The sequence below is a fragment of the Echeneis naucrates genome, chromosome 6, assembly GCF_900963305.1.
Source record: "Echeneis naucrates chromosome 6, fEcheNa1.1, whole genome shotgun sequence".
In the NCBI taxonomy this organism is placed as follows: domain Eukaryota; kingdom Metazoa; phylum Chordata; class Actinopteri; order Carangiformes; family Echeneidae; genus Echeneis; species Echeneis naucrates.
In genome coordinates, this window is record NC_042516.1 from 10,273,603 (window position 1) to 10,285,128 (window position 11,526).

General features: G+C 43.0%; 1 protein-coding gene across 1 annotated transcript; it reads right to left on the reverse strand.

The window, feature by feature from the left end:
• Positions 1–899: 899 nt before the first annotated feature.
• sox4b (SRY-box transcription factor 4b) lies at positions 900–5,267 on the reverse strand. The gene is made up of 2 exons (XM_029504914.1): positions 2,683–5,267; positions 900–1,581 (listed from the first exon to the last, which is right to left on the reverse strand). The coding sequence occupies exon 1, from the start codon at positions 4,629–4,631 to the stop codon at positions 3,345–3,347; it is 1,287 nt and encodes a 428-aa protein (XP_029360774.1). The 5' UTR covers positions 4,632–5,267; the 3' UTR covers positions 900–1,581; positions 2,683–3,344.
• Positions 5,268–11,526: the final 6,259 nt, after the last annotated feature.

Genomic DNA, 11,526 nt, shown 5'->3' on the forward strand with positions numbered 1-11,526 from the left:
CCAAGTCTATAGTCGGGGGAGTCTGATATAAAACTCTAAGTCAATGCTGCCTATTGTGCTGCAACTGGAGGGAAAACATTTTTCATACTTACAGTGATGAGCTTTCCAAAAGCTTGGCTGATCATCTATGGATCACTGACACTCTGTGTATTGCTGTCTTATTTTTACTGATGAAAATTATGTGCCAGACAAACCCCAAGTCAAGATGAAACTTTGAGATGAATCCTAAGTCTATTTATGGGATCCATATTGAATGGTTTGCTATACTGGTGTTTTTGTACAGCTGCATTATGTGTCATTATGACAACTGTCAATAACTGAACAGCTGGTGCAGAGGTAAACTGACTCAGTAGCTTTGATGGGCTCCTGTTAGACTGCTACTCTCATGGTATATCCCGTTCAAAAGACAAATGATATGATGACCATTGCAGAAGGCTAGCAATGATAACAGGAATCAAGAAGCGTCCCAGTTTCAGTTCCAGCTGATATTTATTATCCTTCCTTGAAAAAGTTCTGTACACAAGTTTATATCAACAATCTGACAGGCAGTGAATGGACACAATTTAGCTGGCATGAGTTTAACCCCCCTCTCTCTGAGTCTCAGAAAAAGGGTAGGTCCTTTGTTTATGGCATGATTAGAGACAATAAATGATAATTCTACACAGCATATTGCACAGGATGGATGAAAAATAAAGTTAATATATTTAAAAATGCTTTTATATATATATAAAAAAAGAGTCCTGAACTGACCATCTTAAATGTAAGTAAGGATGTGTAAAAGATAGCAGTTCTAGACAGTGCCTGTCCTCGATAGCAACAACATACATAAACACACAATCTTTTTGCTTTATGATACAGTCAAATATACAAAGATCGAGTTCACGTTTCGTCGTTTTTTCCTCATTTTTTCCATTTTTTTCTGAAAAACACAACAGCTAATAACCTGAATCTGAAATACAAATGCTATTCACCATGCCATAAAGATACTAAAACAATTATTAGCTAATAGTTAGCCGACAAGTAGAAAAGATTATATATTCAAATACAATGAGAAACGCAGTACAAGTAGGTGTTGCGGAACTCAAGTCAGAAATTTGAATATGCTTGATGTTGTCATCCTTGTTGTTTGTTTGCTATAATGATAGCCTGTTCAATCCAGTGGTTGATTGGCAAATTTGACATCAGTTAATGAAAACATCAAGAAGTAAGTCAAATTTAAAGCTACAATCTCCTCATTTGTTGTCATAGGCAAGATATCTGACTGGAAATGCTAACAAAAAAAAAAAAAGAGAGAAAAGAAAAACAAAACACAAGTGGCTGCTGAAGATAGTTACGCTGTTAAACCCACAGGGTCCACAGGAACAGCCTAAAGAAATAATGCGTTCCTGTGTCTTTAAGAAGCCTGCAGACTAGCACTGTAAACGTAGAAGGTAGGCTGATACAAAGGCCGGTGCTGCCTTCAAGTGCTGTCGGTAAAATCGCAATTGCATCTTCACAGCTGGGTCGTTCAGCATCTCATGCCGCTCCTGACAATGCAGGACGGTCAGGGATGGGACGTCAAAGAGGTCTCGTCAGTATTTGCTGGTAAAAGTGAAACAACCCATGCCAAATTAGTGAATTTACACACCAACCGCATACCTGATTCATGTTATCTCCTCTGCTCAGTCACTTAGGTAAAAATTAGGTGCCTTTACTTCCTCTAATTACACAATAGGCAGCATAGTGATAGAAAGGTCTGCTTCTCTAGCTGTCCGTACAGAAGCATTGGAACCGGAAACACACACAAAAAGAGAAAACTAAACAAACAAAAGCAACTCACACACATACGAGCTTGCCATGAGCACTTGAAGGCAGCATGAAAACCAGACTGTCGGGGTATTAAAAATTAGGAAATCCAATACAGCTGTATTAGTAGGCTACACACACCGATTGTTGACTCCCCCATCTTCTATATAGATTTGTACAAAAATACACTGAGAAAATAATCAAACTGTTTCCTCTCTTTTAAGTGTCCAAAAAGTGTGTACATTTAAATATAAAAGGAAATCAAAACTTGTGTGTTTTTAAAACTCTAGCCCTTCGCCTGAGAAGGAAATGTGACAGACACAGACATACAGACAAACAACCGTGTAAGAAAAAACACAGGATTAGATCATGTATACAACAAATTAAAAAAAATGATCAAGTCAAAAAACGCTTGCCCCAGTATATAAATACAACATCCCATATAAAATGGCATCTGAATGCATGTACAAAACAAAGCTCAGTGGATGAAAAAACATCGGTGAGGATCTCTATAACTATCATCTAAAATTAACATTAAAGAATTTTGGTCCTGAATCGTAGAGAACACGTGTAGGCTATAAAGTTCAGCACAGATTTGAAGTTGCGTTTGAATCCTGAAGTTTGAAAAATTACAACAGCTGGTGATTATTTCAATGTCCTTTAAAAAAAAAAGAAAAAGAAAAAGAAAGAAAAGAAAACCGAAGCGAGCGCCACCTATCCATTTAAATAATTCTAATACTAGTTATTTAACTGCTCGACAGTCTTACAGAAAATCTCAGCACAAGATAGGAACAAAGTAGGCTATCATGCTTAACATGTTTTTTGTTTGTTTTTTTTCGCCTTTGAGAAAATATCCGACTTAAAAAAACAAAAAACAAAAACAAAACATCAACCCACCTCGGTTTCATTAAAAACTCCTTTCGGTGAAACACCACAATAAAAAAATGTCGCACGACAGTCCTATTTCTGTACCTTTTTCAGTGGTGAAGTTCACTTGGCGATTGGTAAAAAAAAGTTGTGAAATGTCCCTTTTTCTTTTTTTTTTCTCTCTTTTTTTTCTTTTTTAAAGTCAGCGACAACATTGATTAAGTGAACGGCAACGGGAACCGCATTACGTGCAAATCAATCACAGTTAAGTTGTTCAGTTCAAAACAGTCCAGGACGGAGAGTCTCACAAGCAGGAGCCGTCCCTCTCTCTCTCTCTCTCTCTCTCTCTCCCTCTCCCTAGTTGTTTTGAGCTCTCTCCACCATCGTGGTTGTACCAAAGTCCCGCAGTCCACGCATCCGAAGAAAATTACAAAAACAAAGCAAGTTTATTTGCTTTAAAAGTTGAACTTTCCAAGGACTGGGGGTTGTGGGTGTGTGTGTTGGGGAGGGGGGGTAGTTTCAGTGGCTCTTTACTAGTCTGCTGTAGTTATAACAAACTATTACACCCACTGTACCAGGAAAGCCCTGTTTCTGTGTGGTCATTTGTTGCGTGCAGGTCATTTACCTGCGGTGTTGTTCCTCTTTTTTGTTAGTTCGTTTTGTTTTGTTTTTGTTTGTTTGTTTTTGCTTCTTCAGTACGTGAACACCAGGTTAGAGATGGTGGACTCCAGCCAGTCCCCGGAAATCATCTCGCTGACTTCAGGCGTGCAGTAATCGGGGAACTCGAAGTGGGATCCCCCGGAGCCGGACTCAAAGTTCAAATCCAAGTCTCTGTCCAGCACCGAGGAGCCGAGGCTCCCCAGTGACATGCTGTCGAAGCTGGGGCTCGGGTTGATGTCGAGCATGTCGTCCTCGAACTCCTCATCCTCCGAGGAAGAGGAGGAAGAGGATGAGGAGGACGAGTGGGAGGACGAGGCGGAGGAGTGGGAGCCGGAAGGGGTCGGCGAGATGGCCCGCCGACTGCTGTATGTGTGCCCGCCCAGGCTGCTGCTGCCGCCGCCGCTGCCGCCGCTGCCTCCGCCGCCTCCCGGGGACTCCGCTCCCTCCTCCCTGCCGCTGCCCGCGTCTTCGTACAAGCTGAGCGGATCGCTGGAGTCCGCTGAGCTGCTGAGCGTCGGGCTGGCGGGGACCACGACCGAGGACGTGGGGCTGACGCTCAGGTTGGCCCCGCCGCTCCCGAATACGTACACCCGTTTGGGCTTCTTGCCATCCGGTATCTGCTTGGCCGCCGAGGAGCCGGATTTGGACTTGTAGAGGGAGTTGTGATGGTGGTGTTGCTCTGACTGGTGATCAGAGGCAAACGGTGATGCTTTGGTGCTACTGCTGCTGCTGCTGCTGCTCCCGAAAAGTGATTTGTGGGGTTTGCTGCTGCTGGGTGATTTGGATCCGTTCTTCCTCGAAGATGAGGATGTCTTAGTGCTGGTGTTGTTCGAGTTACTGCTGAGTTTCTCCCCCTTGTCTCCGTTGCTGCTGCCGGGCTTGGAGGTGCTCGATTTTACCTTCTTCCTCGGCCGGTACTTGTAGTCGGGATAGTCCGCCATGTGCTTGAGTCTGAGCCGCTCCGCCTCTCTGATGAAGGGGATCTTGTCGCTGTCTCTGAGCAGCTTCCACCTCTTCCCGAGCCTCTTGGAGATCTCGGCGTTGTGCATGTCCGGAGACTGCTCCATGATTTTTCTCCTCTCGATCTGCGACCATACCATAAACGCGTTCATGGGTCTCTTGATGTGGCCGCTCGGAGTTTTACACCACGCCGGGTTGTCTCCCAGTTTGTCCCCGGTCGATGACGCCGTAGAGCCCGGGGAGAGAGGCGAAGCTGCCGGGTCCAGATCCATGCACGCCCCGGAGTCGGAGCTCGAATCCCCGGCGAAAAAGGACAGCGCCTCGGCGGTGCTCTCTGTGTGGCTCATTTTCTGCACCATGCTGTCCCGGTTAGACACTCAGAGGGAGAGCGGTGTGCTTGCTCCTTCTCTCCCTCTCTCCTTGGTCCTCCAATTCACTTTAAAGCAAACTCAGCTATTTTCTCCCCCCGTCTTCACAGTTTGAGCTCAGTAGAGGAAAAAAAAGAAGAAGCGCAAGAAATAATTCACTCCTGAGATGTGCAGTCAACTCGGCAGTCAACAGTTCAGTCCAGAGTCGCCTTTAAACGGCTGGTGTGTTAAAAAAAGAAAAGATAGGGGAAAAAAGTTTAATTTCCAGGTTCCGAGGAGGTGTTGAGACAGCACGGTCAGATTAGGCCACTCTCCACTGTGTTACCCTGTTATCAGTCTCTTCCTTCTGTCTCATAAAATCAATTCAGCCGTGCTGGTGACTGAACACAGTCTGTACAGCTGCAGAGCGCAGACTGAGTGCCACACTGTGAGCCCGGCCACTCACAAATGGCTCCCAAGTGCAGTGTGTGAAGTGAAGTAAGTGCTTTTTCTCTGCATCAACTCTGTCCCCCCTCTCCTAGAAACAAAAGTCATGCATGGTGGGGAAGGAAGGAAGAGGGAAGGAGAAAAAAAAAGAAACCTAGAGCGAGTTACTGTCCACCTTCCATCTGCAGATCTGCAGTCGAGTTTCAAGCAGCCCTCCAAACCCGGTACCCCCTTTGCTTGCATTTATCCCTTCCCAGATACAACGGCGATAAAAATCCACCAATGGCGTGCTGTCGCTACGCTGCCTCTGCGCCAAACCCACGCCCCCTTCGCCGCCGATTGGCCCAAAATTGAATCTAATAATAATCAGCGCGTGCAATGAGGAGCCTCGTGTCTGACCTCATTCCAGAATACAACAAGAAACTTCAATTTTTTTAAAGAGACACTGGCTTATGTTATGGGCCCCCTCCCCATATCACCCCCCAAACCTCTCCTTCCTACTGCGTTACCAGCAGCCCATGTGTAGCCCATTAACATATAGCTAAATGGGAACTAAATACACTTTACCATATGGAAACTTTAATAGTGAGTTTGTGCCAATGTTGCCAGGGTGATAGTGAGTAAAAAAGAAATATACCACCTCCTTGGTGTTAGGATTGGTGCTCATCCATGTTATTAACCTGGCTCAATCAGGAGCTCTTACTAGCGCAGATGTCTTGATGCATTACCTCATGTTTACACTGAACAGAGGACGAAGAAGGGAGTGAAACCAACTCAGCTTCAAGCCCATAGGGGCTGTATATATATAAACATATATAAAGGGAGGGGATATTTAATAATTGGTGTAATTGATGTCTGTTTTAACTGCCACTTGTTTGGCTACAGGTGGTCTCTGACTCAGATCATGTGTGATCGACGCGTTCAACAGTTGAGCGTCACAAACAGGGAAGCGTCTCTTGGACACATCATGATCGTTAGACTGGTGTGAGAAACGGCTCCAAGCCAAACGGTATCAGCTCCACACCTCCTACCCGCTCTCTGTACTTCCCTCTCCCCTTACCCCTCTCTCCCCTCTCCCTCTCTCTGAGGCGGGGTTGGGCGGTCTTTTGTCACATAACACACATCGAACCATCCCCTCTCCGGCACAGCAGACAGAGCGGGAGAGAGGGAGAGCCAGAAAAATCAGGTGTCTGTCTGAGGAACACAAATAAGACAGGAAAACGCAAGGCACGGCGTTTTTTGTTGGTTTTGTTTTGTTTTGTTTTTAGTTGTTGTTTGTTTGTTTTGTTTTACTCAGGAGAGACTTTATACGCACTGTGAGCGAATAATACAAAAACAAAACAATACGCAATCCCCGAGCAGAAAAAAATCTATAATTATAGGCAGCATTAACATGACCTTTATCTTTACATCAGCGAAATCTTGTGTTATTAAGCTCTTTACAGGTTTCACTATTCCAACGCTCATAATCACCAACAGATTCTTATGTCTAATTATCGACTATCGACACGCCCATATAATATAACGCTATAAATAACGAGATGCTTAGTTTGCTTTTAAAGCAGTGTTGGGGCACAAAAAAGGATGAAAAGAGGGCTGACAAGGGACACAAACAGATACTGTAAATAAGGACTACAGAGCGCCTCTGCTGCGTCGCTAGATGGCATCGCAGAGCCGGACAGGACCCAGCTCTGCCGTACTGGAGGGATTTTAGGGAGAGTAACAGGGTTCAGACGAGCATCCAGAATAGTTACAAGGGGTGAATTACATAATGTCCCTGCGCTATAGGGAGGCATTCAAGCGACTGATGTGCTGTGTGTGTTGTGTGTGGTGTGTGTGTGTGTGTGTGAGAGAGAGAGAGAGAGAGAGAGAGAGAGGGCAGTAAGAATGTCATGACTGCAGTAATGCAGGACAGGTAATGAAATGAAGGAAGAACAGAGCAAAGTTGAGGGTGGGGGTGATGAGGGTTGAAATCAGTCACCACTGTAATAATCTGTGCCTCCAAGGGAGCACGTTTCAACACATGAAAATACCAAAATATGAAATGCATTGGAAATGAAAATGAAAGTGGCTTCCCCGTGTGGTTATAACTGAAAGAGGGAGAGATGGTCAGATTTTCTGTGTGTCGAGGTGAAGGGAGAGTTAGAGGTGTCTTGGATTACCGCTGGGAAATTAGTGTAAAAGTACAGTCGCCAACGTTACTGGATGCATTTCACTGGGTACAATTATATTCAATATGGCCTCATATCTGCAGCGCATCCAAGTAAAGCAATGGGTAATTGGCTTCCAATTTGTGTGTTCATGGAGCAGAACTGCAATGGAAATAAGAATGTTAACTCATAAACTCACACTGATCCTCACTGCCCCTTTAATAAGGAACTGCAGGGAAGTGTTAAAGCTTCAGTGAGTGGCTATACATACAAGTGAGAGTTAGACTGCAGGAGTTGCTTGAATCACAAACTAAGGTTTAGAGAGAGAGAGAGAGAGAGAAAGCTGTAGAAACAAAAAGCAAAAGCAAGCCAACTGAAATGTCCAGAGGTCAGTATAGAGTGTGTGATGTTGATCATATGAGCGTTGCAAATCCCTGGTGTCCTCACTCTAAAACCTTTAAGAGTTATACATCTATTTTTCTCAAAAAAACAAAACAAAACAAAACCAAAAAACAACAACAAATAAACAAACAAAAAAACAAAACAAAACTCAGAGAATCTCAAAGCACCTGAAGTGACAGCTGGCAGGCTTTAGAAGTTCAGCCTATTCACCGCTCTGAGCAGGTGTCTCCTATTCTGTTCTATTTCATTTCTACTTTTATTCCATTCTATTCTATTCTTAATTAGACCTTTCACCTAGGTTGGATTATACTTAACCTGACTACACACCCTTTTTTCACGGCTGCCCACACTTCTCTCTGTTTCTCACTCTCTTTCCCTCCCTCTCCCTCACTGTGTACACATTAGTATGCCACACACACACATGACCTGAAAGGATAAGTAGTGCATTCAAACTTTCCTCTCGCTTTCTCTGTCTCTCTCTTTTACTGCCATTGTTCCAATGAGGTGCAGCTGCCACGCGAGTTGGAGTGGGTCGCGTGCCAACCCTAATCTCAACAGGTGTTCTTTTGGGTGTTTCTCCCTCACCTCCCCACCTTCCTCCCCTTCTTTGTCTATCCTCGCTCTCTTTATCTCTCTGTCCTTCTTTCCCTCGCTCTTTTCCTCCACATACTTTACTTAACAGACCACTTTTCTTGCCCTTTTCTCTGCCATAATCAAATGTTAAAATTACCATAACCAATGTGCTGTTTGCGCATCATAGACGCAAAACATGTGCTACACTAAACTGGGCAACCAAATTACTATACTACATGAAAAATTATCACTGCTACTACTAATACCAAAAATTCTTTGTCAGTTCAAATAAACAATTCTAACATGAATAATAAGATGTGAAATTGATGGACAAATCAATGTTGTGGAAATTGTGACAACTCTCAAAGAGAAAGTTAATATTAAAAAGAGGAGGCAGATGTTTTCAGAACAGTTGTTTTCCCTAAGGTTCTTACGTGGTCTGACGTTTTTTACCTCTTCCATGGCAATTTCAGCTTTTCCTCAAGTAAACACAGATTTTTTTATTTTTTTATTTTTTTTTAGTTTGAGAGCATGTGAACCTCCTCTTGGTATGTCAGATTTTTCTTTGGTGAAAAAACCTATTCCCATCTTTATTCAGGCTCCAGCATAGCAGGAAATCTCACTCCACTCACCCTCATCCCTCTTCCCTCTTACTGCGCTGGCTCCTCTCCCTCGTCTCTCATTTCTTCCTCTGTCTCTGCCTCTACTTTCCATCTCTCGTTTTTCCTCTCACCCCCTCTGCTCAGCTTAGCTTGGTCTTATTTTATTGGCATGAATGTTCGATGAACAGTGTTGCCAAAGCACCCACATCTTCACATCTTTTCTTTTCTCTCCCCATCTCCCTCGACATAAATCTGATCTGAGGTCATCTGTTATTCAGAGCACTGATACCATATGGTCAGCCAACCACTCAGAGTACATCCATTCATTTTCTTGAAAACGTAAAATCTTCCCATATTAAACATTGATGGGCCCGCTTATTGACTGGCTGTCACAAACAGCCACTTAGACGTCAGCCTGATTGAGCTTTGAGTCATAACTACAGTAACTGATCCATTACAAAGGGTGTTCACCTGAACAAGTTAACCTGTTAAATAACAATGCTAAAAGGAAAGGGTTATGTGGACAAGAGTTGTATATCAGAAAGAAAGATTGAGAATGAAATACACTGAAATGTTTTGTGAATTCAATGGGAATTGCCTGGCAGTGTAAAGAAACAGCCTAATGTAAAGATAACAATTATTTGAATATGGTTCTGCTCTATTGCAACTAAGAGTGCGATGCTCCAGGTAGTGCCTTAGCCACCTGCAGCAGTTTCATTTATATACACAGTGCTAGGGTATGGATTATGTAGGGATGGGATTGGTGAGAATTTGCCATCCTTAGGGGTGTAAGAAATGTAGGAAGCAAGAGAAGTTGGACTTTTCACCAAGCCGGAGGAACTCTGTGTCCCCATGCATCTGTAAACCTCTTCATTATTTTACTGCATTCATTTCCACTGTCTGGTAGCACATTACCAAGATGCATAGTAACGGAGAATTTGATCTGCACACACACAAACACACAGACAAATGTGCATTGTTATTTTGCAACAACACGATGTTGGTTGCAGAAGAGTCAATCAAGATGCCCAGTAGATCTGATGTGGATAATCTGACTTTGTAAAATGCATGCCACTCAAATTAGAGGTCACAGATGGACCACATACCTGCTGCCTTCAGAGGGATTTAATTAGGAGAAAGAAAGGGACGTCATATACAAAAGCTGTGGTGGATTAGACATGCCGTTGAGAATCTTTATTCTGCTTTTTATCATGGCATGACTGTTGTGATGGAAATACTTTAAAATGACCTGTATGCTGTTAGATGTTGACGGCAGTATGAAATTGAAGCATAAAGATAAAGCAAGAATGAAAAGGGGCTAGTGAATTTGGAGAGGCGTGCATAAAAAAAGAAAAAGAAACGCCCCAAATTTGTACTGTGCGTGCTGCACTCTGGACCCTGGTGGCAGACGGTTTAAAACGGTCACACCAAAATTACAACGGACACTGGATTAGTCCCCACGGCTCCTCTTCTTCCCTTCTGCAGACACAGCTAAGGAGAAGTAAACATTTGACCTCATTATGCACCTGTATGATAATACATCTGACAGCATCTATCACTTAACTACAGAACATTAAATTAAGTTCTATGATTTATTATATTTTTACTATCATCAAAGTCAATGTCTTTTACAGCCCTTATAAAATGCAGATGGCCAGTTACTGTATATATATGAAATGGATTTATTCAGTCGTATTTCTAAAGCTTTGTTTGAACAGGTGTTTTCAGCCACAGATACAGACAAAGATTTAGACACACACACACAGACAGACAGCCTCAGCAGTCAAAGTCTTATCTTATTCAGAAAGAGCAGCTGCAATGTATGACCCTATCGTAGCTGTTAATGATTGGTGGTGTGTGTTTAGGAAGATGTGTGTGTGTGTGTGTGCTTATTTTACCCTCACAATCACTCCTCTTTCTCAACTGACAAGAGCTCATTATTAGTGGTCTAGCTTTGATTTGTGAAGTTCAGCAAGGCGAATTTGAACATCTGTCGCATTTCAAGGTTGCTTCTGTAGGGGAGAGCAAATACAAGCAGAGCTAAACTATCAAGGTAGTGATTAAGTGGAGCACATACACACGTGTGACAAACTCATAAATGCATGATCGGTGCATTTTCAAATATTTCACATATTTGCATGATGTAATGAGTTCACATGATATCATTTGAACTAATTAGTTTCTTTGACAGAGGACATGCACATTTCTTTGGGCAAAAATGTACTTCCTAAATAGCAACCCTATCAGCCTCAGAGGCATGCATAACTTATAACTTATGAATCTGGAATGCACAGTGATTCATTTAACACAGCATGTCAGCACCTATATTTACAGTTCCATTCATTAATTTGGCAGGTGCTTTTATTCCAAACGACTTACAGTTTCAATGCAATGGAGTGCCATGGAGTAAGTTTTAGATTCTGCCTCTATTAAATTAATACAGGAGACCATAAAAGAAAGTCCAACAAAAGTGCTCTCAGAAGAAATTAGTTTTCAAAAGTTTCTTGAAGACAGCTCAGCTCTGTTAGGATTCTGGAGCTTGTTCCAGCATCCAGGAACCACAGATTAGAACAACATGGAAAGCATTTGCCATGTTTGCACGATGGCAATAACTTTCTTTGGAAGAACACAGTGCCAGAGAAGGTGCGTAACGCTGTGTGATTGAGGTACAGTAGATGGGTACAGACTCAGAAGGCAGTGCTGGATCTCCCGAAGGCTGCTTCAGGAGCTCCC

Excerpts from the sequence above, each read along its gene's own strand:
- sox4b (XM_029504914.1), bottom strand. The coding sequence starts at position 4,631 with ATGGTGCAGAAAATGAGCCACACAGAGAGCACCGCCGAGGCGCTGTCC.